Source organism: Hemiscyllium ocellatum, chromosome 3 (genome assembly GCF_020745735.1).
Source record: "Hemiscyllium ocellatum isolate sHemOce1 chromosome 3, sHemOce1.pat.X.cur, whole genome shotgun sequence".
NCBI classification, from domain to species: domain Eukaryota; kingdom Metazoa; phylum Chordata; class Chondrichthyes; order Orectolobiformes; family Hemiscylliidae; genus Hemiscyllium; species Hemiscyllium ocellatum.
Genome location: NC_083403.1, coordinates 89,688,676 through 89,716,083, shown reverse-complemented (window position 1 = coordinate 89,716,083; position 27,408 = coordinate 89,688,676). Strand labels below are relative to the sequence as shown.

General features: G+C 45.1%; 1 protein-coding gene and 1 long non-coding RNA gene across 3 annotated transcripts in view; one reads left to right on the top strand and one right to left on the bottom strand.

Moving 5' to 3' along the window:
* Nucleotides 1-27,408, top strand: part of si:ch211-243j20.2 (uridine-cytidine kinase-like 1) — a 197,853-nt gene that overhangs the window by 131,862 nt on the left and 38,583 nt on the right. For both annotated transcript variants that reach the window (XM_060851760.1, XM_060851769.1), the window contains 3 exons: nucleotides 5,036-5,134; nucleotides 25,333-25,426; nucleotides 25,940-26,002. In XM_060851760.1, the coding sequence (XP_060707743.1) occupies nucleotides 5,036-5,134; nucleotides 25,333-25,426; nucleotides 25,940-26,002 (256 nt within the window). The remainder of the gene's footprint in view (nucleotides 1-5,035; nucleotides 5,135-25,332; nucleotides 25,427-25,939; nucleotides 26,003-27,408) is intronic.
* LOC132833449 (uncharacterized) lies at nucleotides 6,303-11,693 on the bottom strand. Its single transcript, XR_009647082.1, has 2 exons — nucleotides 10,509-11,693; nucleotides 6,303-8,127 (listed from the first exon to the last, which is right to left on the bottom strand). It is a non-coding gene; the product is annotated as an uncharacterized LOC132833449 (long non-coding RNA).

Below are 27,408 nucleotides of genomic sequence, written 5' to 3'. Positions count from 1 at the left end.
AGCCTGCTGGACACACTTTCCTCATTCCTGAGGAAGGGCTTCTGCCCGAAACGTCGAATCTCCTGTACCTTGGATGCTGCCTGACCTGTTGCGCTTTTCCAGCAACACATTTTCAGCTCTGATCTCCAGCATTGTTTATCAGCAGGAAACTTGAGTATTTGCAGAAATTGAATGATATTTGAGCACATAAGAACAGCTCCATACCATCCGTCATCCAATGTTCTGACGGAAAGAGCAGTCCAAACTTTGAAGGCAGGCTTAAAGGATAGCCTATAACTTCACTAGACAGCAAACTTCCCTGGTTCCTATTTGATTATGGGATCACCCATCATGCAACTACAGGGATAGCTCCAGCATAGTTGCGAACAGAGACAATACTCCAGGCCAGGTTAAATTTGATCTTCCAGGACCTGGAGCAGAGGGGAAACAGCATTAGGCACGCCAATGCCAGCCACAAGACTCTGGTAAGCAAGAGAGACAGTTTACTTAAGTTTGCTCCACAGAAATGAACCTGCACGGGTAAAAGGCATGGTCAACATGAGGATCGGTCCAGTGATGTATAAAGTTTGGGTAGGTGTAACGTTTCTGAACAAGCACATGGCCCATATGAAACTTGCAAATACTGCGAGAACAAAATGTGGCTGGATTCTCGACAGCATTTCTGACTGTTCTGGTGCCCCTGACTTCTCCCTGTCCATCAAGTGTTGAAGATATCTTTGGATCTGAGATGAAATTGGCTGATGTCGCCACCTCATTGCCTTTACCACCTGAACTTGAGAATACATTTCATCCAAGATGCTCTGGGAGCAAGAAGTGAGATACTCTGCATTACACCCTGTCCATATCAGAGGCAAATGTGCAGTAACCTGACCCAGTGCTGAAATGTCACACCAGGAGCTGCAGAAAAAAAAAGCTATGATTGGCAGAATGATCAGAAATACTCTAAAGTAGCCATGCATGTTTTGCTCACACACTTGAGTTTTCAGCTTTCATATGGTTCACATGCTTGTTCCATTTCTGTGATTCCAACCTCGGACTCTGGGAGGAATGTTGGCCAGCAAGGTGGACCTCATAGAGTATGTCCCTGATTGAAACAGATTAATAGTCCCAATCAGGGAGTCCTGGCTGACAGATCTAAACAGGAGTGGCAGAGGCTCTGTTCATGCAGAGCCAGCTCTCAAAAGGAACTGGATCAGTGTGTAACAAAGAGTGACTTGGTGATGGTATACCAGTTTTACAGGAAGGATATGATCCAAATCTGAAAAGAGAAAAACTGATTTATGTTTTGGATGGGGATGCTTTGTCAGATATGTATACCTTCCTTCATTTTAAAAGCAAAGCCCAGATATCCCATTTTAAAACATCTGTAAATATATTAGCAATATATAGCATTAGAGATGAAATCATTTTCACTGTTAAAAGGATTACTTTACACGTGTAAAGTAGATATAACGTTAAAAGCATAAGGTTCCCTACAGGTTTTAGATGTATAGTGCCCTCTACTGACAGCTAAACATAAGTCAGGTTTCTGACATGAGAAAACCTCAAATTTGAGTATAATAAATTTGCAAATCTAGGTAGTGAATCAATTTCAGTATTAGTTTCTATTTTCTCTTATCATGTGCTTTCCCATAAGTATTGATGGAATACAATTCCATTTGCACAAAGCACCATCTGAGATGATTTGTTATCAGCTTTGACGGTGAGGCTTCAGAAGTGAACAAAGAGAGTGTCATGCATGAGCTAATACTCCCTCTTTACTTAGTATCTGTAGATAAATGTTTCCAGAAGCTGTTAGTAGAAAACAGATCAAGGGAGGTAACCCTGATCAGTGGTCCTCAAATCTTTGTTTTCCAAATCGCATTGAGACCAATTAGAGCCATAGAGGTATACAGCATAGAAACAGACCATTCATAGAACATAGAACAATACAGCCCACGATGTTGTGCCGAACATTTGTCCTAGCTTAAGCACCTATCCATGTACCTATCCAATTGCTGCTTAAAGGCCATCAATGATTCTGACTCTGCCACTCCCACAGGCAGCGCATTCCATGCCCCCACCACTCTCTGGGTAAAGAACCTACCCCTGACATCCCCCTACACCTTCCACCCTTCACCTTAAATTATGTCCCCTTGTAACACTCTGCTGTACCCAGGGAAAAAGTCTCTGACTGTCTACTCTATCTATTCCCCTGATTATCTTATAAACCTCTATCAAGTCACCCATCATCCTTCGCCGTTCCAATGAGAAAAGGCCTAGCACTCTCAACCTATCCTCGTACGACCTATTTTCCATTCCAGGCAACATCCTGGTAAATCTCCTCTGCACCCTCTCCAAAGCTTCCACATCTTTCCTAAAATGAGCCGACCGGAATTGCACACAGTACTCCAAATGTGGCCTTACCAAAGTCCTGTACAGCTGCAACATCACCTCACGACTCTTGAATTCAATCCCTCTGCTAATGAACGCAAATACACCATAGGCCTTCTTACAAGCTCTATCCACCTGAGTGGCAACTTTCACAGAGCTATGAACATAGACCCCAAGATCCCTCTGCTCCTCCACCTTACTAAGAACCCTACCGTTAACCCTGTATTCCACATTCTTATTTGTCCTTCCAAAATGGACAACCTCACACTTGACAGGGTTGAATTCCATCTGCCGCTCCTCAGCCCAGCTCTGCCAACTCGTCCATGCCAGTCAGATATCCTCAATAAATTGGATCCTATTTGGCCTATATCTCTCTAAATTCTTCCTATTCATATACCCATCCAGATGCCTTTTAAATATTGTAATCATACCAGCGCCCACCCGACTTCCTCTGTCAGGCCAGTCTGCACACATACCACCCTCTGCATGAAAACGTTGCCCCGAGGCCCCTTTTAAGTCTTTCCCCACTCAGCTTAAACCTATGCCTCTAATTTTGGACTGCCACACCCCAGGGAAAAGACTGTCTATTTACCCTATCCTTGCCCCATGTGATTTCATAAACCTCTATAAGGTCACCCCTCAATCTCTGATGCTCCAGGGAAAACAGCCCCAGCCTATTCATCCTCTCCCTATAGCTCAAATTCTCCAACCCTGGCAACATTCTTGTAAATCTTTTCTGAACCCTTTCGAGTTTCACAACGTCCTTCCAATAGGAAGGAGACTAGAATTGAGCACAGTATTTCAAAAGTGGCCTAACCAATGTCCTGTACAGTTGCAACACGACATCCCATCTCCTCAATGCACTGATCAAAAAAGGAAAGCATACCAAACGTCTTTTTCACTATCCTATCAATCTCAACTCCACTTTCAAGGAACTATGTACCAGCACTCCAAAATCTCTTTGATCAGCAACACTGCCCAGGACCTTACCAATAAGTGTATTAGTCCTACCCTGATTTGCCTTTCCAAAATGCAGCACCTTAGATGTATCTAATTCTAGTGTCACTGACCTGTTTGAGGCCAGTTAATTCAGTACTAATTTGGAATTGAGTTTAGGATCAGTTTGTAACACCAGCTTTTACAATTGGGACTCCTGTTGACTATTTTGTTAGTCAAGTTAATAGAATATAACTTTCCACTTGAAAGTTTAATTGATGTAAGATATTATTGAAATTTAAAAGCTTGACATAAAACCTTTCCTGAACATTATGGAAATAAGCCAAATTTAATGATCTTATCGAAGATAGAAATTCTCGGCATAGAGTAACACAGCATGGAAACCAGCTTTTCGGCGCATATTGGTCCATGCTTACCGTGGCACCCACTCAGCTAGTTCCAATTGCCTGCATTTGGTCCATGTCTCTGTAAACGTTTCCCTTCCATGTAGCTCTCCAAATGTCTTTTAAATGTTGCTATCTTACCTGCCTCAACTATTTTCTCTGGCGGTTCATTCCATAAATGCACCATTCTCTGTATGAAAAAAATGCCCCTCAGGTCCTTTTTAAATCTTTCCCCTCTCACCTTAACCCTGTGCCCTCTAATTTTCAATGCCCTGTCCCTGACTAAATGCATTCATCCTATCTCTGTTCCTCGTGATTTTATGCACCTCAATAAGGTCACCCCTCATTCTCCTATTTCCCATGGAATGAAATCCTATCCTGGCCAACCTCTCCCTATAACTCAGGCCTACTATTCCTGGAAATATCCTCATAAATCTTGTTTGCACTCTTTGAGGTTTAACTCTGTCTCTCCTATAACAGACCGAACTGTACTCAGTACTCGAAGTGCATCCTCACCAACGATGTTTACAACTGTAACTTAACGTCCCAACTCCTGTGTTCAATGCATTAATTGATGAAGCCCAGCATGCTAAGTGCCTTCTTCACCACCCTGTCTACTTGAGACGCCGCTTTCAACAAATTATGTACTTGTACTCCCAAAATCCCTCTGTTTCACAACACTCCTCAGCTCCTTATCATTTACTGTATATATCCTACCTTGGTTTGACTTTCCAAAGTGCAACCCCTCACACTTATCTGTATTGAATTGCATTTGTCCATCGTCAGCCCACTTCCCCATCTGATCAAGATCGCTCTGTAATTTTTGATAACCTTCCTCGCTATCAATGATAACTCCTAATTTTGTATCATCCACAAACTTATAATCGTGCCTTGTACATTCACCTCCAGAGCATTTGTGTAAATAATAAATAACCGACCCCTGTGTCACACCACAAGTCACAGACCTCCAGTCAGAGAAACAACCTTCTACCATCACTCTCTGCTTCCTACCTTCTAGCCAATTAGCTAGCTCTCCCTGGATCCCATGTAACCTAACCTTCACGACCAGCCTGCCATGTGGGACTTTATCAAAGGCTTTACTAAAGTCAAGTGTGCCAACAGAAGGGATAGTTTCTTTTTAAAAGTACAGAACCAGTTTTGCTAGTTGTCAAATTTTAGAATTAAATAATTTATAACAAATGTTTTGTATTGTTCTCTACCAGCATTGTTTACTGTAGGAAGGTTTAATTTTGCAATTACTAAAGAATATTGTTGTTGGTCAAGTTTTTCATCTGATGCTAACTTTTTGTTTATTTCCATAGAGCAGCCCTTGCCTCTGCCCACCAAGGCCAACCTCTGCCAGATAAGCTAAGTGTCCTTGAAAGTACACCACAGGTTAGAGGACTGCACACAATTATCAGGTAACTTCAGATGTGCTTTCACGTGTTTTAAGAAATGTATGATTTATGTGAAGCATAATCACATAAGGGTAGGAAGACTGCTAACATCTTATTTGTACAGCAAATGGGTATACTTAATGAAAGAATAGAAGAAAGTGAGGACTGCATATGCGGGAGATCCGAGTGTGGTGTTGCAAAAGCACAGCAGGTCAGGCAGCATCTGAGGAGCCAGAGAAATGACGTTTCGGGCATAATGAAGGACTTATGCCCAAAACGTAGTTTCTCCCGCTCCTCAGATACTGCATGAGCTGCTGTGCTTTTCCAGCACTTAATGAAGGGATAATCCAGAGGCAGAGTTATCTATCATTTAAGTGTATGAAGTATCCAAACTGTCAAGGAATTTACCGGTGTAAGTCCTCCCAGTTTTCTAAAAGGATCTAGGCCTTTCATAATTACAATAAAAGTTGAGATTTGGAATTTTAGCCGGTGGAAAATGTTTGAATCACAGAATAATTGTAGAATCCCTGCAGTGCAGATATAGGCCATTTGGATAATTGAGTCTGCATCGACACTCCAAACAGCACCCATCCTATTGTCATAACCCCACATTTACTTCACTTAGCCTGCCTCTGTGGAGAAATTTAGCATAGCCAATCCACTTAACCTGTACATCTTTGGACTGGAGATCAAATCAGCACCTAGAGGAAACCCACACGCACATGGGGAGAGCATGCAAACTCCACACAGACAGTCACCCAAAGCTGAAATCAAACCCCTGTTCCCTGGCACTGTTAGGTAGCAGTGCTAACCACTGAGCATTAATTTGAGGTTGGGCATAAGATCACATACTTGTATCTCCACAGTTTTCTTACTGTGATTAGGTCAACAATGGCTGAAGTTCTGTACTTCACCTTTCAGTGAGCCATTTGTAGACGTGTCCATACTTTGGTTAGAGGATGATTGCCATGTTGTTGTGAGTTATGCTGCTCACCCTATTATTTTTGAGGAGATTCTGGTTGTGTTGTCAATGAATCAGGCTCATGAGTTTTCTTATGTTGAGAGTGAGGCAGCTTCAAGTTAAATGTCCAGTAGACACAACCCATCCTTATCCAGACTACTTGGATCAAAACTGTTATGACGGTTCTACCGTCCCCGTGTTCGTTTCGGAGGAATGAGACACCGGGTCAGATTTTAAGAAACAGACTGCTTTATTCGAGAGAGAATTGAGTTACAGCAAGGAATCAGACTTGCTGGAGAAGGCGTTCTGACCCTTTGTTCTAAGTTGTTTATTCTTATACCCCCCTTATTCCTGCACCGTTCCCTTATTTGGTAATGGTCGGTTCTATAGTTTGTCATTGGCCCCAGTCTCTTATCAGTGTTCGAACATGCTTTATTCGGCTATCAGTTAGCTCAACTTGCTATGTACCAGATGGCCCCTTTGTTCTGTTTTTTCAAGTTTTACTGCTCTTTCAGTACTTTTCCACTGGTTCAGTTATCTTCCTCAGACCTCGTGTCTGTTTCCCCCTCTGGGGCCCCCTGGCCACATCAGCCTGAGAGCTATTTCTATCTAACATTTTAGTGTTACATCCATCTTACATTTGCCCGAGTGATAATCCTACCTAACATTCCCCCTCTTGGCCTCAGAGAGGCCACAAATACAGCAAACGCGCGCAGCAGTCAGGGCCTGGTGGGTCGGTGAGTGCCCCTCCGTCGCTCCTTTGCAAGACCGACCAATTAGCTAAACCCGGCTTGTCTGACTCTATGGAGACATAGTTATAGGGGATAGGAGTCCCTAAGCAGCATACAACCTCACAAAGCAATCCGCGTCGCAAAAACTCCCTACTCTAGGCGCCTCTCCAGTTCGCATACAATCGTTAAGGCACGAGAAGCAGTGAAATAATACATAACAGACGTAAGCACTCAAAAGTCGTAAACATCTACAAAAAGCTATCTCAAAACCAACAAAACGATTACTGAGTATGATAACAAAAGCGAAGAGAACCAGAGGAAAACACAAAGTGGATGAGTTAGGACGCCTGCAGAATGAAGGTCTGCTGTCCAAAGAACACCAATTGTACAACCTCCCAGTAAAATCAGTCGTATTATACCATGACATCTTAAAATAAAATTTCAAACTACTGACATAGTGTCAAATCTTTTTTGTAATAGGATTCAATGAGCTCTCCTTCCTTCCCAAAGGTTTGTTGTTAAGTCGGTTCTGGAAGATGCCACAAAATTGGCATTTTCCTTTGTCAAAAATACAGTGAATACAATGTCAAACTGCTGGGTCCACGATTTTCCTTATATCAAGCTGCTTTGCAAGCCAGAAACTTGACCAGATTCCCGACACGGATACAAAAGCCAGGCATCTGTTAAAACCACATGACCACAGGCCATTATTCTGAAGGTCAATGCACGACTGTGCCTGTCTTAGGTTGTCCCTCGCTCGAGGAATCTTACCCGTCATTGGCTAACCAGTCACCTTCACTTGACCAATAAAAATCCACATCCATTTTACAGCTGTCAAGTACGGACACGGGCAGCGGTAACTGGCTTATCATTATGAACAGTGGCCGTCGGGACCAATCGAAGCCATTTAGGAATACCAGATGATGGCTAGGAATCTCTTGAGTGAACAATAGTCTCTTGAGTCTCGAGGCATATAGCACTTCACAATCTCTAACTGCAGCATAAAAGCACAAATTTACCTGTTGTCAATTTGAACGGGAAAGAAAAAAAAATACACAACTAGGAGGTCTCTGCACCTCAGCCCTCACATTCTGAGGCCCTAAATGGGAAGCATTAGAAATGAGAGATACAGTTATAAAGTAAAATCATAAGTTGTCCCGCGCTTCTCTCTCAGGCATATCTCCTCCATTCCCTCTGATACCGATCCCGTAATCTTTCCTTGGGGTGCCCCCATCACAGGCTCCTCCAGCACCACTGCCTGGTATGCGGGTGGGGGGTTATCCTTTCCCGTCAGGGCATGGTCGATCGTTCGTGTCACAAGCGTCCTGATACATGGTATACAACAACAACCACAGGTAATAAAGATAGCAACAGAGATGCATAAACCAAGGGCCAGCTGTCCCAGCACAGTTCCCCATCTACCGAATGTGCTATTCAGTCAATCTATGACTGGGTTTTTTAACCCCTGACTGCTCAGAAATGATGCCAGTTGTTGTTCCCCTCCCTGTCGTTATCAAAATCATAAGCGGAACGGCTCTTTCAAATGCCCTATCCTTCCACAATAATGGCATCCTGCCTGTGGAGACCTTCGTCTCTGCCCCTGTCGCTCAAACTCTCTATCAAATGCTCCTCCTTGTCTCTCCCTATCCCCTTTCTTCTCTGCCCTACATGCTATCACTCGCTGCTCCGGTTGCTCACTTTTGGCTGCATTCTTCTCCTAATAACCTCATCAACCGGAGCTACCATCATTTACGCGTTCTGCTCCTGTCACTCACCCTTTCTCTCTTTACAAACACTTTCTGTGCCCCTCCTAACAATTCATTTAATGGTTTTATCCCACCCCACCCTTCTATCTTCCGTATCTTTCCCTATCCAGCATCCCCATATAAGTCTCCTTTCTCCCGCAGTAAATAGTATATTCAAAATAGACATTAACTCAGCCCACAAATACAGACTGGGCCTCAAAAATAAATTAATTTGTTCTGACAATCCTATCGGATTCTCAACCAGGACTGTCATTTCCCTTCAAATGTTCCGACCTCCCCACTGGTGAGGGGGTCACACACAAACCCAATCTCCTTGTCCCCTATCAACACTTCCCGAAGGGGACAAGTCGTTATGTTCTTCCCTGTTTCTTTCTTTTAAGAAATTTTCCAATGTTCCTATCTTCCCATATGCTCAAACACCAATTTATCAATTCATGCTTGACTAACCTTAAGGCCTGTTCCTAACTTGTAAACATATTTATATATTTACGTCCATTTATTCAGTGTTTAATATTTAAAATGTAAAATGCATATAGTTCCCAATTTTGAAATCCACTGTAATCGTCCAGATTTAGTACCCTAATTTAGATCCAAAATTAGTTTTCTTATGTACTCCTGACCAATCATTTCTCAATTACAATACTTTAGGTCGTAAAAATAATCAGAGCTGTCTTACAACAATTTGTCAATTCAAGTTAAAAACTTCTAACGCATGCACAATGGTCGAATCCAAGGTCACAGATAATAACCATGGAAACTTTCGTTTTTTACAACTACCCACTGTCGAACGAAACTTCGACTGTCCTTCATATATTGCTTTTATGTAAAAATAAAAGAGGTTAGTAAGAAAAGTAGTTAGGAAGTCATGACTCATAGAAGAACAGAAGTTATTAGCCTCAAAAAATCATGTTAAGTTCACATAAAAAGAAATCACTTTAAACAGCAGTCCTGGAACTCAGGCTCTAGAAACAAAACCAAGAAGAAAATCACCAAACAAACAGATGCCTCTGAATCAGTTCACGAAGGGTTAAAGTCTTTGCAGGCTGTACTCCCGAAATGTTTACTTCAAACGTGCTGCCCTACTCTCTCTATCTATCTCTCTCACAGACACAGTCTGCTAGTGCTCAGCAGCATTCGCATTCTCTCTCTCCTTGGGATATGACACACAATTTCTTAATTCCACAGACCCACTCAGATTATTATATCAGTTATATCAATATCAGTTACCAACTAATCTTTCCCATCTCCACTCAATCTCAATAAAATCTCCAACCTGAAAAAAATCATGTTAAGCATTCATAAAAAATCACATTTAAAAAAAAAGTCCAGGGACTCAAGCTCTAGGTGATAGCACTCAGACATTCATTCACTAACAAGCAGATGAATTTAAGCCGGAACACAAAGTGTTAAACTGTCTGCTGGTTGAGCAGCCTTTTGCAAGTCTCTCTCTCTCTCTCTCTGGGCAACAATACAGACTTTTTCACAGACTTCCACACATAGAAACTCTTTTTTTCTCACACAGACTTTTACAAACACAGAAATACTTACACACACACACACACACATTTTTACACACTCAGAGACTCTATCTTTCTCATAAACAGACTCCCTCTCACACACACACAGTCGCTCTGTCCGGAACTCTGTGTCTGTCTCTGTCCCCTCGTACCGTTGCGTCCGTTATTATGTCAGCACAGTGGAAGCTTCCCAGTCCCCAAGTCCATCAGCGCGTGGGTTTATACTCCCGTAACCCCAGTACCCGCGTCTTACACTATCCCCTGACCAAACTCCCGTTCCGGGAGCCGTGCGGTCCGTAAGACACAATCACCTCGCCTCCTACCTCCAGGATTTTGAAATTGCAGAGCTGTTTCCACGCACACCTGGAGAAATCACTGACTCACCACCAGGAGAGAAAGTGAATGAAAAAAAATAGTACTCACCGATTCCAGGACTTTCAATCTGCAGTGATGTTCCAAAGCACACCTAGACGGTTCACTTGTCTAACGATAGGAGGCTATAAACATATGCCTCACCGTCTCCAGGAATTTAAAATTGCAGGGGTGTTCTAACGCACACCTGGAGAATTCATCCACTCTAGGACTTTCAAATTGCAGGGCTGTTTTAACGCACACCTAGAGGGTTCACTTTTATAAACATAAGAGATCAAAAATAAATAACTCACTGTCTCCAGGACTTTTGGGATTGCAGGGGTGTTTCAAAGCACACCTGGAGAATTCACTTCTCTAACGATAAGAGACCAAAAAATATAACACTCACCGTCTCCAGGACTTTTGAAATTGCAGGGGTGTTCTAACGCACACCTGGAGGACTCACTCTTCTCACTATAGAAAGCAACAAATAAAAAGAACTCACCGTGTCCAATACCTCCGGCTTTTCCGGGACGACCAACACACCTAAAGGACTCGCACTTAGAACAAGCAATTCTCTGTCGTCTACTCACGTCTGCAATTTAGGTTGGCAAAGGTATTCGAGACGTCGGAACAACTACTAATTTAGAGTGGTCAATGTCTACTGGAGACCTTTATGCAAGAGGCGTCCCCGTACCCAGTTCAGAATGGCCGGCCGCCCGGCGGCTCTCAACCCCTGCCAACAAGCGTGTCTCCATTCCCTCCGCACGTCAGGGGTCACCATCTGTTATGTCGGTTCTACCGTCCCCGTGTTCGTTTCAGAGGAATGAGACACCGGGTCAGATTTTAAGAAACAGACTGCTTTATTCGAGAGAGAATCGAGTTACAGCAAGGTATCAGACTTGCTGGAGAAGGCGTTCTGACCCTTTGTTCTAAGTTGTTTATTCTTATACCCCACTTATTCCTGCAACGTTCCCTTATTTGGTAATGGTCGGTTCTATAGTTTGTCATTGGCCCCAGTCTCTTATCAGTGTTCGAACATGCCTTATTCGGCTATCAGTTAGCTCAACTTGCTATGTACCAGATGGCCCCCTTTGTTCTGTTTTTTCAAGTTTTACTGCTCTTTCAGTACTTTTCCACTGGTTCAGTTATCTTCCTCAGACCTCGTGTCTGTTTCCCCCTCTGGGGCCCCCTGGCCACATCAGCCTGAGAGCTATTTCTATCTAACATTTTAGTGTTACATCCATCTTACATTTGCCCGAGTGTTAATCCTACCTAACAAAACTAATCCAGGCACTGTGAATGATTGACCAGTAAATCCGCTCATAGCAAAGACCTGAAGGAAATAGACATATCAGTGGGTAATAGGAGTGATGGATGGTGTTGTATCGTGTCAGGATTCTTGACACAAGAACTCAGATAATCCTGAAAATCCATACCTTAATATATACAGAGTGATGTTAATGGGGCAAGCAATGAAACCTTATTTTAGGTATGGGTGGAAGTTAGGAACAGCAAGGAAACAGCCACCACTTTGGGGGTTTTCTACAGACCACCTAATAGCAGTAGAGAGATTGAAGAACTCATAGTCGGGCAGATTATGGAAAAATGCAGAAGTAGCAGGGTTGTTGTTATTTCAACTATCCCAATATCAACTGAAACCTCCTAAGTGCAGATGGTTTGGATGGAGCTGTGTTTGTCAGTTGTGTTCAGTAGGGTTTCCTTACTCAATATGTAGACAGACCGACAGGGGAGAGGCCATTTTGGATTTGGTGCTCGGCAATGAGCCAGGACGGTTGTCAGGTCTCGCGGTGGGAGAGCACTTTCGTGACAGCGACCTCTACTGCAGTTGACCAAAACAACAATTTACCTTAGCAATTGTTCCACAGAAAGGGCACAGCAGACATGTGGAGACTATTTAAGGAGCAGTTGTTGCAAGTGATGCACAAATTTGTTCCTCTGAGACAGATAAGAAGGGATAATATTAAGGAACCTTGGATGACGAAAACAGAGGAATTTCTCGTCAAAAGGCAGAAGGCAGCTTACATAAAGTGGAGGAAGTAAAAAGTGAGGTTTGCAGATGCTGGAGATCAGAGCTGAAAATGTGTTGCTGGTTAAAGCGCAGCAGGTCAGGCAGCATCCAAGGAACAGGAAATTCGACGTTTCGGGCAAAAGAAGGGCTTTTGCCCGAAACATCGAATTTCCTGTTCTTTTGGATGCTGCCTGACCTGCTGCGCTTTAACCAGCAACACATTTTCAGGACTTATACACTTAATGGTAAGGTCCTCGGGAGTGTTGCTGAACAAAGAGACCTTGGAGTGCAGGTTCATAGCTCCTTAAAAGTGGAGTAGCAGGTAGATAGGATAGTGAAGAAGGCGTTTGGTATGCTTTCCTTTATTGATCAGAGTATAGAGTACAGGAGTTGGGAGGTCATGTTGCGGCTGTACAGGACATTGGTTAGGCCACTGTTGGAATATTGCGTGCAATTCTGGTCTCCTTCCTATCAGAAAGATGTTGTGAAACTTGAAAGGGTTCAGAAAAGATTTACAAGGATGTTGCCAGGGTTGGAGAATCTGAGCTACAGGGAAAGGCTGAACATGCTGGGGCTGTTTTCCCTGGAGCGTCGGAGGCTGAGGGGTGACCTTATAGAGGTTTACAAAATTATGAGGGGCATGGATAGAATAAATAGGCAAAGTCTTTTCCCTGGGGTTGGGGAGTCCAGAACTAGAGGGCATAGATTTAGGGTGAGAGGGAAAAGATATAAAAGAGACCTAATGGGCAACTGTTTCACGCAGAGGGTGGTAAGTGTATGGAATAAGCTGCCAGAGGATGTGGTGGAGCTGGTACAATTGCAACATTGAACAGGCATTTGGATGGGTATATGAATAGGAAGGGTTTGGAGAAATATGGGCCGGGTGCTGGCAGTTGGGACTAGATTGGGTTGGGATATCTGCTCCGGGTTGGACCGAAGGGTCTGTTTCCATGCTGTAACTCTATAAATGCCTTCTTCACTATCCTATCTACCTGCGACTCCACTTTCAAGGAGCTATGCACTCCAAGGTCTCTTTGTTCAGCAACACTCCCTAGGACCTTACCATTAAGAGTATAAGTCCTGCTATGATTTGCTTTCCCAAAATGCAGCACTTCGCATTTATCTGAATTAAACTCCATCTGCCACTTCTCGGCCAATTGGCCCATCTGGTCAAGATCCTGTTGTAATCTGAGGTAACCTTCTTCGCTGTACGCTACACCTCCAATTTTGGTGTCATCTGCACACTTACTAACTGTACCTCTTATGCTTGCATACAAATCATTTATGTAAATGATGAAAAGTAGAGGACCCAGTGCCGATCCTTGTGGCACTCCACTGGTCACAGGCCTCCAGTCTGAAAAACAACCCTCCACCACCACCCTCTGTCTTCTACCTTTGAGCCAGTTCTATATCCAAATGGCGAGTTCTCCATGTATTCCATGAGCTCTAACCTTGCTAACCAGTCTCCCATGGGGCACCTTGTCGAATGCCTTACTGAAGTCCATATAGATCACATCGACTGCTCTGCCCTCATCAACCCTCTTTGTTACTTAAAAGAACAAAGAACAAAAAAAATTTACAGCCCAGGAACAGACCCTTCGGCCCTCCAAGCCTGAACTGATCCAAACCTGTACTGTCTAAACCTGTCGGTCAATTCCTAAGCATCTGTATCCTTCTACTCCTCACCTTCTTCAAAAAACTCAATCAAGTTTGTGTGACATGATTTCCCATACACAAAGCCGTGTTGACTATCCCTAATCAGTCCTCGCCTTTCCAAATACATTTACATCCTGTCCCTCAGGATTCCCTCCAACAACTTACCCACCACCGACATCAGGCTCACTGGTCCAAAGTTCCCTGGCTTGTCCTTACCACCCTTCTTAAACAGTGGCACCACGTTTGCCAACCTCCAGTCTTCCGGCATCTCACCTGTGACTATCGATGATACAAATATCTCAGCAAGAGGCCCAGCAATCACTTCTCTAGCTTCCCACAGAGTTCTCGGATACATCTGATCAGGTCCTGGGGACTTATCCACCTTTTATGCATTTCAAGACATCCAGCCATTCCTACTCTGTAATCTGGACATTTTGCAAGATGTCCCCATCTATTTCCCTACAGTCTATATCTTCCATATCCTTTTCCACAGCAAATACTAATGCAAAATACTCGTTTAGTATATCCCCCATTTTCTGCAGCCACTCAAAGGCCAACTTTCTGATCTTTGAGGGGCCATATTCTCTCCCTAGTTATCCTTTTGTCCTTAAACTTATTTACTATAGGAAGGATGTGGAGGCATTGGAACGGGTGCAGAGGAGGTTTACCAGGATGTTGCCTGGCATGGTAGGAAGATCGTATGAGGAAAGGCTGAGACACTTGGGGCTGTTCTCATTGGAGAAAAGAAGGTTTAGGGGAGATTTGATAGAGGTGTACAAGATGATTAGGGGTTTAGATAGGGTTGACAGTGAGAACCTTTTTCCGCTAATCAGGTGTTACTAGAGGACACAGCTTTAAATTAAGGGGAGGTTGGTATAGGACAGATGTTAGGGGTAGATTCTTTACTCAGCGGGTTGTGAGTTCATGGAATGCCCTGCCAGTAGCAGTGGTGGACTCTCCCTCTTTATGGTCATTTAAGCGGGCATTGGATAAGCATATGGAGGTTATTGAGCTAGTGTAGGTTAGGTAAGTTTCGGTCGGCGCAACATCAAGGGCCGAAGGGCCTGTACTGCGCTGTATTTTTCTATGTTCTATGTTCTATAACCACCCTATTATTCGTACAGATAATGGAGATCGCCTTACAACTTTGTTTCTCAATTTCCCTCTGACTATTAGGGGGTCTATAATACAATCCCAGTAAGGTGATCATCCCTTTCTTATTTCTCAGCTCCACCTATATAACTTCCCTGGATGCACTTCCAGGAATATCCTCCCTCAGCACAGCTATAATGCGATCCCTTATCAAAAATGCCACTCCTCTTCCTCTCTTGCCTCTCTTTCTATCCTTCCTATAGCATTTGTATCCTGGTACCTGGAACATTAAGCCACCAGTCCTGCCCATCCTTGAGCCCTGTTTCAGTAATTGCTATGATATCCCAGTCCCATGTTCCTAACCATGCCATGAGTTCATCTGCCTTCCCTGTTAGGCCCCTTGCATTGAAATAAATGCAGTTTAATTTATTAGTCCTACCCTGACAATTTGACTCACTTTTGTTCTCAACTGTACAAGTCTCAGATTGATCTCATTCCTCACTATCTCCCTGGGTCCCACACTCCACCCCCCACACCCACCCCAAACCCCCATCTTACTAGTTTAAAACCTCTCGAGCAGCTCTCGCAAATCTCCCTGCCAGTATATTGGTCCCCTTCCAATTTAGGTGCAATCTGTCCTTCTTGTACAGGTCATTTCTACCCCAAAAGAGATTCCAATGGTCTAAAATGTGAATCCATCCCCAGTACACTAGCTCCTCAGCCCTGCATTCATTTGCTCTATCCTCCTATTCCTGCCCTCACTAGCTTGTAGCACCAGAAGTAATCCAGATATTACTACTCTCAAGGACCTCCTTTTTAAATTCCTGCCTAACTCTCTGTAATCTCCCTTCAGAATCTCAACCCTTTCCCTTCCTTTGTTGTTGGTTCCAGTATGGACAATGACCTCTTGCTGGCCCCTTTTCCCCGTGAGAACATTCTGCATCCTCTCTGAGACATCCTTGATCCTGGCACCAGGGAAGCAACACACCATTCTGATTTTTCGCTGCTGGTCACAAACGTCTGTCTGTACCTCGGACTAGAGAGTCCCCTAACACAATTGATCTCTTGGAACTGACGTACCCCTCATTGCATTAGAGCCAGTCTCAATACCAGAAACTTGGCTGTTCTTGCTACGTTCCCCTGAGAATCCATCACCCCCTACATTTTCCAAAACAGCATACTTGTTTGAAATGGATATAGCCACAGAAGGCTCATGCACTAGCTGCCTATCTCTTTTAGCTTTTCTGGAGTTGCCCCATCTATGTGACTGTATCTGAGACTTTTTCCCCTTCCTATAACTGCCATCCATCACATACTGTTGCTGTTGCAAATTCCTCATTGCTCTAACTGTCTCTACAAGTGATCCATTCGATCTGAAAAGTTTCGCAACCAACAGCATTTATGGCAGATATAATCCGCAGTAACCCTGAAACTCTTCTGACAAAAAGTACGTATCACTGTACCAAAGGCCATTTTTGCTCCTTCAGAATCTACAGACCCAGAAAATAATTCTTTATTCCTCTACAAAACACTGCCCCAGGTTAAATTAATAGTTACGGCTTATGTTTTAAGTTTAATCAAGAGACATATCTCAAAAAAACAAGTAATCAAGAAAGAACCCACTCCACTCAATACTTTCTGTAGGTCCCAATTAAAAACAATACATTTATCTGCTTCTGTGCTGTGAACTTCGTCTGAACAGTTCCTCCAAGATCAGTTGTGAATTTCACTGTTTGTTAATTTTCCCAGACGCACTCTGATGTCCAGCGATACATGAAATACAGTAACTGTGCAGGTTCACTGCTGTGTCAGTTTCTTTCTCTCTCTCTTCTGCACTGACCTCACCATGTGCTTCCTTTGTCTGTTCTTCTCCCTTTTAAAACTGCTGTTATAGAGTCATAGAGATGTACAGCATGGAAACAGACCCTTCCGTCCAACCCGTCCAGATATCCCAACCCAATCTAGTCCCACCTGCCAGCACCCGGCCCATATCCCTCCAAACCCTTCCTTTTCATGTACCCATCCAAATGCCTCTTAAATGTTGTAATTGTACCAGCCTCCACCACATCCTCTGGCAGCTCATTCCATACACGTACCACTCTCGGCGTGAAATAGTTGCCCGTTAGGTCTCTTTTATATCTTTCCCCTCTCACCCTAAACCTATGCCCTCTAGTTCTGGACTCCCCGACCCCAGGGAAAAGACTTTGCCTATTTATCCTATCCATGCCCCTCATAATTTTGTAAACCTCTATAAGGTCACCCCTCAGCCTCCGACGCTCCAGGGAAAACAGTCCCAGCATGTTCAGCCTCTCCCTGTAGCTCAGATTCTCCAACCCTGGAAACATCCTTGTAAATCTTTTCTGAACCCTTTCAAGTTTCACAACATCTTTCTGATAGGAAGGAGACCAGAATTGCACGCAATATTCCAACAGTGGCCTAACCAATGTCCTGTACAGCCGCAACATGACCTCCTAACTCCTGTACTCAATACTCTGACCAATAAAGGAAAGCATACCAAACGCCTTCTTCACTATCCTATCTACCTGCTACTCCACTTTCAAGGAGCTATGATCCTGCACTCCAAGGTCTCTTTTTGTTCAGCAACACTCCCTAGGACCTTACCATTAAGTGTATAAGTTCTGCTATGATTTACTTTCCCAAAATGCAGCACCTCGCATTTATCTGAATTAAACTCCATCTGCCACTTCTCAGCCCATTGGCCCAACTGGTCAAGATTCTGTTGTAATCTGAGATAACCCACTTCACTGTCCACTACATCTACAATTTTGGTGTTATCTGCAAACTTACTAACTGTACCTCTTATCATCACATCCAAATCATTTATGTAAATTACAAAAAAATTAAGGACCCAGCACCGATCCATGTGACACTCCACTGGTCAAAGGCCTCCAGTCTGAAAAACAACCCTCCACCACCACCCTCTGTTTCCTACCTTTGACCCAGTTCTGTATCCAAATGGCAAGTTCTCCATGCATTCCATGAGATCTAACCTTGCTAATCAGTCTCCCATGGGACACCTTGTCGAATGCCTTACTGAAGCCCATATAGATCACATCTATCGCTCTGCCCTCATCGATCCACTTTGTTACTTCTTCAAAAAACTCAATCAAGTTCAATGTTTGGGAGAAGATTTGTAGTTCGGGTGCTCGTTGTTGTGGTTCTGTTCGCCGAGCTGGGAGTTTGTGTTGCAAACGTTTCGTCCCCTTTCTAGGTGACATCCTCAGTGCTTGGGAGCCTCCTGTGAAGCACTTCTGTGATGTTTCCTCCGGCATTTATAGTGGCTTGTCTCTGCCGCTTCCGGTTGTCAGTTCTTGCTGTCCGCTGCAGTGGCCGGTATATTGGGTCCAGGTCGATGTGTTTGTTGATAGAATCTGTGAATGAGTGCCATGCCTCTAGGAATTCCCTGGCTGTTCTCTGTTTGGCTTGCCCTATAATAGTGGTGTTGTCCCAGTCGAATTCATGTTGCTTGTCATCTGCGTGTGTGGCTACTAAGGATTGCTGGTCGTGTCGTTTCGTGGCTAGTTGGTGTTCATGGATGCGGGTTGTTAGCTGTCTTCCTGTTTGTCCTATGTAGTGTTTTGTGCAGTCCTTGCATGGGATTTTGTACACTACATTGGTTTTGCTCATGCTGGGTATCGGGTCCTTCGTTCTGGTGAGTTGTCTGAGAGTGGCTGTTGGTTTGTGTGCTGTTATGAGTCCTAGTGGTCGCAACAGTCTGGCTGTGAGTTCGGAAATATTCCTGATGTATGGTAGTGTGGCTACTCCTTTGGGTTGCGGCATGTCCTCGTTCCGTTGTCTTTCCCTTAGGCATCTGTTGATGAAATTGCGCGGGTATCCGTTTTTGGTGAATACCTTGTATAGGTGTTCTTCTTCCTCTTTTTGCAGTTCTGGTGTGCTGCAGTGTGTTGTGGCCCTTTTGAATAGTGTCCTGATGCAACTTCGTTTGTGTGTGTTGGGGTGGTTGCTTTCATAGTTCAGGACTTGGTCTGTGTGTGTGGCAGCTCCCATTCCTAGACGTGATGGTACAGAGAACACCGAACGGAGAATTCAGCACAAAGGTATACAGGAAAGCCACACACACAGGCCAAGTCCTGAACTATGATAGCATCCACCCCAACACACACAAACGAAGTTGCATCAGGACACTATTCAAAAGGGCCTCAACACACTGCAGAAAATGTGTTGCTGGTTAAAGCACAGCAGGCCAGGCAGCATCTCAGGAATAGAGAATTCGACGTTTCGAGCATAAGCCCTTCATCAGGAATGAGAGAGAGTAGCCAAGCAGGCTAAGATAAAAGGTAGGGAGGAGGGACTTGGGGGAGGGGCGATGGAGGTGGGATAGGTGGAAGGAGGTCAAGGTGAGGGTGATAGGCCGGAGTGGGGTGGGGGCGGAGAGGTCAGGAAGAAGATTGCAGGTTAGGAGGGCGGTGCTGAGTTGAGGGAACCGACTGAGACAAGGTGGGGGGAGGGGAAATGAGGAAACTGGAGAAATCTGAATTCATACCTTGTGGTTGGAGGGTTCCCAGGCAGAAGATGAGGCGCTCCTCCTCCAGCCGTCGTGTTGTTATGTTCTGCCGGTGGAGGAGTCCAAGGACCTGCATGTCCTCGGTGGAGTGGGAGGGAGAGTTAAAGTGTTGAGCCACGGGGTGGTTGGGTTGGTTGGTCCGGGCGGCCCAGAGGTGTTCTCTGAAGCGTTCCGCAAGTAAGCGGCCTGTCTCACCAATATAGAGGAGGCCACATCGGGTGCAGCGGATGCAATAGATGATGTGTGTGGAGGTACAGGTGAACTTGTGGCAGATATGGAAGGATCGCTTGGGGCCTTGGAGGGAAGTGAGTGTGGAGGTGTGGGCGCAAGTTTTACATTTCCTGCGGTTGCAGGGGAAGGTGCCGGGGGTGGAGGTTGGGTTGGTGGGGGGTGTGGATCTGACGAGGGAGTCACGAAGGGAGTGGTCCTTGCGGAACGCTGATAGGGGAGGGGAGGGAAATATATCCTTGGTGGTGGGGTCCGTTTGGAGGTGGCGGAAATGACGGCGGATGATACGTTGTATGCGGAGGTTGGTGGGGTGGTAGGTGAGAACCAGTGGGGTTCTGTCTTGGTGGCGGTTGGAGGAGCGGGGCTCAAGGGCGGAGGAGCGGGAAGTGGAGGAGATGCGGTGGAGGGCATCGTCGATCACGTCTGGGGGGAATCTGCGGTCCTTGAAGAAGGAGGCCATCTGGGCTGTGCGGTGTTGGAACTGGTCCTCCTGGGAGCAGATGCGGCGGAGACGAAGAAATTGGGAATATGGGATGGCGTTTTTGCAGGGGGCAGGGTGGGAGGAGGTGTAGTCCAGGTAGCTGTGGGAGTCAGTCGGTTTATAATAGATGTCTGTGTTGAGTCGGTCGCCCGAGATAGAGATGGAAAGGTCTAGGAAGGGGAGGGAGGAGTCTGAGATGGTCCAGGTAAATTTCAGGTCGGGATGGAAGGTGTTAGTAAAGTTGATGAACTGTTCAACCTCCTCGTGGGAGCACGAGGCAGCGCCGATACAGTCATCGATGTAGCGGAGGAAAAGGTGGGGGGTGGTGCCAGTGTAGTTGCGGAAGATGGACTGTTCCACATATCCTACGAAGAGGCAGGCATAGCTGGGGCCCATGCGGGTGCCCATGGCAACTCCTTTAGTTTGGAGGAAGTGGGAGGATTGAAAAGAGAAGTTATTCAGGGTGAGGACCAGTTCAGTCAGTCGAAGGAGGGTGTCAGTGGAAGGGTACTGGTTGGTGCGGCAGGAAAGGAAGAAGCGGAGGGCTTTGAGTCCTTCGTGATGGAGGTGTACAGGGACTGGATGTCCATAGTGAAAATAAGGCGTTGGGGACCGGGGAAGCGAAAATCCTGGAGGAGGTGGAGGGCGTGGGTGGTGTCCCGAGCGTAGGTGGGGAGTTCTTGGACTAAAGGGGACAGGACCGTGTCGAGGTATTGGGAGATGAGTTCGGTGGGGCAGGAGCAGGCTGAGACAATGGGTCGGCCGGGGCAGGCAGGTTTGTGGATTTTGGGCAGGAGGTAGAAACGGGCGGTGCGGGGTTGTGGGACTGTGAGGTTGGAGGCGGTGGATGGGAGATCCCCTGAGGTGATGAGGTCATGGATGGTCTGGGAGATGATGGTTTGGTGGTGGGAGGTGGGGTCGTGGTCAAGGGGGCGATAAGAGGAGGCATCCGCGAGCTGGCGTTTGGCTTCAGCGGTATAAAGGTCAGTGCGCCAAACTACCACCGCGCCTCCCTTGTCTGCGGGTTTGATGGTGAGGTTGGGATTGGAGCAGAGGGGAGTGGAGGGCTGCACGTTCTGAGGGTGAGAGGTTGGAGTGGGTGAGAGGGGTGGACAGGTTGAGTCGGTTAATGTCACGGCGGCAGTTGGCTATAAAGAGGTCGAGGGCGGGTAGGAGGCCAGCACGGGGTGTCCAGGTGGATGGGGTGTGTTGGAGGCGGGAGAAGGGGTCGTCAGAGGGTGGGCGGGAGTCTTGGTTGTGAAAGTAGGCACGGAGGCGAAGGCGGCGGAAGAATTGTTCAATATCTCGGCGCGTGTTGAACTCATTAATCCGAGGGCGTAGGGGAATGAAGGTGAGGCCCCTGCTGAGGACTGATCTTTCATCCTCAGAGAGGGGGAGATCTGGAGGGATGGTGAAAATCCGGCATGGTTGGGAGCTAGGACCTGGTGTGGGACTGGAGCTGGGGCTGGGGGCGGGGTTAGGGGGGGGGACAGAGATCGAAGTAGGGGCGGAGTTAGACGTGGTGACGTTGCTCGATGTGGGGGCGGAGTCAAGCGTGGGGCGGGGTCATGCGTCGTGACGGAAATAAGCGTGGGGCGGGGTTATGCGTGGTGACGAGGGTTTACATGGGGGCGGGGTTACGTGAAGTGATGAAAGACGGCGTGGGGGCGGGGAAACCTGAGGATTTGTGCTCCTGCAGGTTAGTGATGTCAGTGGGGGCGGAAGTGGCTGCGCCGACGGCAACCGGAGGGGCGGAAATGGTTGCGGCGACGGAGGAATGGTGGTCATTCCCGGTGGCCGCGAACACACTGCAGCACACCAGAACTGCAAAAAGATGAAGAAGAACACCTATACAAGGTATTCACCAAAAACGGATACCCGCGCAATTTCATCAACAGATGCCTAAGGGAAAGACAACGGAACGAGGACATGCCGCAATCCAAAGGAGTAGCCACACTACCATACATCAGGAGTATTTCCGAACTAACAGCCAGACTGCTGCGACCACTAGGACTCATAACAGCACACAAACCAACAGCCATTCTCAGACAACAACTCACCAGGACGAAGGACCCGATACCCAGCATGAGCAAAACCAATGTAGTGTACAAAATCCCATGCAAGGACTGCACAAAACACTACAGCTATCCTTAGTAGCCACACATGCAGATGACAAGCAAAATGAATTCGACTGGGACAACACTACTATTATAGGGCAAGCCAAACAGAGAACAGCCAGGGAATTCCTAGAGGCATGGCACTCATCCACAGATTCTATCAACAAACACATCGACCTGGACCCAATATACCGGCCACTGCAGCGGACAGCAAGAACTGACAACCGGAAGCGGCAGAGACAAGCCACTATAAATGCCGGAGGAAACATCACAGAAGCGCTTCACAGGAGGCTCCCAAGCACTGAGGATGTCACCTAGAAAGGGGACGAAATGTTTGCAACACAAACTCCCAGCTCGGCGAACAGAACCACAACAACTCAATCAAGTTTGTGAGATATTTTTTCCCACGCACAAAGCCATGATGCCTATCCCTAATCAGTCCTTGTCTTTCCAAATACATGTACATCCTATCCCTCAGGATTCCCTCCAACAACTTGCCCACCACCGAGGTCTGGCTCACTGGTCTATGTTTCCCTGGCTCGTCCTTATCACCCTTCTTAAACAGTGGCATCGCGTTTGCCAACCTCCAGTCTTCCGGCACCTCACCTGTGACAATCGATGATGCAAATATCTCAGCATGAGGCTCAGCAATCGCTTCTCTTGCTTCCCACAGAGTTCCGGGTACAGCTGATCAGATCCTGGGGATTTATCCACCTTTGAGGAGAAAGTAAGGACTGCAGGTGCTGGAGATCAGAGCTGAAAATGTGTTGCTGGAAAAGCGCAGCAGGTCAGGCAGCATCCAAGGAGCAGGAGAATCTACGTTTTGGGCATTCCTGAAGAAGGGCTTATACTCGAAACGTCGATTCTCCTGTTCCTTGGATGCTGCCTAACCTGCTGCGCTTTTCCAGCAACACATTTTCAGCATTTATCCACCTTTACCCATTTCAAGACATTCAGCACTTCCTCCTCTGTAATCTGGACATTTTGCAAGATGTCACCATCTATTTCCCTACAGTCTATATCTTCCATATCCTTTTCCACAGCAGTAAATACTGATGCAAAATACTCATTTAGTATCTCCCCCATTTTCTTGACTTTTTTTTTCAAAGTTCCGAAACAATGCAAAAACATATAAAACAGTAATTGCTGCTCCTGGAATTCAAGGAAATCACCTCCAACACCTAAAATACCTCAATAAAGGAGTAGCTGTTACAGCCAGAAATTTTTCCTATCCTCCATCTCGGATTACCCAGAAGTAATGAGGTTCAAAGTGGCAACTTGCATGCTTCAACTCTCTGGAATGGGCACTGAATTAATCATCTTTTAGTTTAGGTGGCAATAATACTGCAGGGCCAAGGCTGATATAGGAAGATAGGAGGAGGATCCTAAAGCTTTCTACTTGAGCTTGTCACTTGAAGTAAATGACCTTGGAAACGTTCAATTAGTTTCTGTGTTCCTTCATTCTGTTGTTATTTACGTAACTAAATTGGATTTAGTTTTGTTTTTTTTTGATTAGATTAGATTACTTACAGTGTGGAAACAGGCCCTTCGGCCCAACAAGTCCACACCGACCCGCTGAAGCGCAACCCACCCATACCCTACATTTACCCCCTACCTAACACTATGGGCAATTTAGCATGACCAATTCACCTGACCCGCACATTTTTGGACTGTGGGAGGAAACCGGAGCACCCGGAGGAAACCCACGCAGACACGGGGAGAACGTGCAAAGTCCACACAGAGAGTCGCCTGAGTCGGGAATTGAACCCGGGTCTCAGGCGCTGTGAGACAGCAGTGCTAACCACCGTGCCACCGTGCCGCCCGTTTTTGTTGGATGTGTCAGATAATCAATATAATTTTCAATTAATTTCAAAATGTCGATGTTAATCTGTGGTTAATCTTTTGATTAAAGCTGGCATGCATGGGTGGGATGGTGATGGTGTGGAGGGGAAATGGTGTGGAGAAAGGACTGAAGGATCAATAAGTGAGTGAGAGTGGAGCTGCAGGGAAGGTAGCTGGGAAGGCGATAGGTAAATGCAGGTGGGGGGGGGAATTGTGATAGGTCAGAGGGGAGGGAAGTGGATAGGTGCGAAGGAAGATGGACAGTTCAAAGGGCAGTGCCGGTTTGGAGGGTTGGATCTGGGATGAGGGGAGGGAAGATGAGGAAGCTGATGAAATCAACATTGATGCTGTGTAGATGGAGGCTCCCAAGCCACCGAGTGTCTGGAGGAAGAAGGCCTCATCTTCTGCCTTGGGACACTCCAACAACGCAGCATGAACATTGACTTTACCAGTTACCCCATCTTCCCTCTCCCCATCTCATCCCAGGCTCAGCCCTCCAACTTTGTACTGTTCTGTTGAACTGTCCTACCTGATCCCACCTATCCACTCCAACCCCAACTCCAATCTATCACTATCGCTCCCCACCTGCATTTACCTATTACCTTCCCAGCTACCTCCCCCTCCACTCCACCCTCCTATTTATGTCTCAGTTTTCTTTCCACCAGCCCCCCCACCCCCCCACCCCCTCCCCAGCCAACCCACCTTCCTGATGAAAGGCTTATACCTGAAAAGGTGATTCTCCTGCTCGTCAAATGCTGCCTGACCTGCTGTGCTTATCCAGTGCCACCTTTTTCGACTTTAATCTCAAGCATCTGCAGTCCTTGCTTTCTCCTAGTCATAAATGGTGTGTCAGAACCGTTATTGCTTATGTAATATCTTATTGCATTTTGTCTGTTGAACAGAAATAAAGAAACCAGTCGAGATGAGTTTATCTTCTATTCAAAGAGATTAATGAGGTTACTAATTGAACACGCCCTTTCTTTCTTGCCGCTCAAGGTAAGATTTTCACCTGTGCTTATCATTGAAATCACTGAGGTTTTGGACTTGATAAGCAAAACAAAAATGTGTTTGTCTTGATACTTGGTTTGATTTAGCTTTGCAATTGTAGAAGCAGATTTAGCCATTCTTGGCAAAACTGAACCCTTTGATTTGTTTTCATTAGAACAAAAAATAGCGGGGGTGATTTTTCAGTTGAAAGTAGAAATGAATGAAAAGTATTTGGGAATAGAGAAGGCTTAAGGAATTTGGAATACTCAGTGGAAAATAAGATATCAACATTGATTCTTTGGGCTGAATATCCAGTTTTTAAATCATTACCTCCCATATATTTCTTTGTTTCTTTCCTTTTGTTATCTGACAAAGTAACAGAATGAGGCTCACATCATAATCTGTGTTATGGTCTGGCTCAAATCCAGTATTTCCAAATTGGCATTTGCTGTCAGAAAATAATTGAAGGCAAAGTGCTTCTTTTACTGATTACTGAATCTCATTTCTGCTTAATATTTGTAGCCTGTTACAGTGGAAACGCCTCAAGGAGAACTGTATGAAGGAAAGAGATTTGGTGGAAAAAGGGTGAGCATCTCACTTTTTTTCTAGGAAGTCTTCACAAATTTACTGATGATTAATTTTACACAAGGCTTCAGTCAAATCCCTCAAGTGATTAGATTAGATTAGATTACTAGTGTTGTGTGATATTTTTGTCAGATTTTTATAACAAGTGTTTTTTTGTTTTTGAGAGGATAAGCGGATAAAAGGATGATGTAGAGTATATGGGAACAAGTGAACTCTTTAGAAATTGGAGGATATCGTGCTGATTTAATTTCTCGGGTTGTTTTTTAAAAAAAAGCAAAATCCATGAAAATGGTTCTCTATGTTAGAGGGCTCAAATACAGGACATGTGTTTTAAGGTTAAAGTTTAGGATTTGAAAAGGAGGTGAGGATTATTTTAAGTAGAGTTATAATTTTGGAATAATTTATAAGGGAATACCATTGAGGTGTTAAATTAATTGGCCATTTAGGTACACTCCCAAAGAGATGAGACCAAGGGATTTTGTTATAAACTAGTTTTGTTTGGTTATCTTCGTAAATCAAACAAACTTCTTCAGCCTAACAAAGTAAACTTTATCAACAATGTCTTCCATTTATATACCACTTTTCATGAGTTTTAGATGACCAATTATATGCCCTTTAAAATGTAATTGAGAAGTATGGCTGAATTTGCATGCAGCATGGTCCCATTTTAAAAAAAAGCAATGTTTTAATGACCTGATAATTTGCTTTCAGATGTTGGCTGAGGGACAGATATTGGTCAGAATACCATGTAGAGCTCCTACTGCTCTTTAAATCATAAGAAATAGGAGCTGACGTATGCCATTTGTCCTATTACGTTTGCTCTGTCGTTCCATGAGATCATGATTGTTATAGTTCGTTAGATGACAGAAAAGCTGCAACAGCTTTTTAAGCAAGCTAGTCTGAAATGAAATTTTGTTAAAACAGAAAGGTAAGTCTGTTTCCAGGGGGAAAGCAAAGAAAGCCTCCTAATGAACAGAAGATCACCCAACCATGCTAGATAAGAAATATGTGATGTTGTCAGTGGTCAAACTGATCAACCATTTAATTCTGGATACTGTCAATGTTTGATCTCACAGACTGCTTTATGGAAAGGAGTATAAGAAAGCATGCCTCAGAGTGATAGTTAGCTAATTTCAGAACAGGAGTCATCTGATTAATAGCTGGAATTTCAGACAGTGCAAGCTGATCACCCCGTTTTAGTCTGGTCCTCAGAATAAATCCACTTAAACCTGGTCACTTGCGATTTATAAGCGTTGTATGGGGAGGTTAATGATGTTTTACTGTTATTGTAGTACTTTCATTATGTACCCTATTTTGATAAATACCAATTAGATATATATATTTGTTGGAACTGCCCTGTGTTATTAATACCCAGAGATTGGCGCAGCATGGTGGCTCAGTGGTTA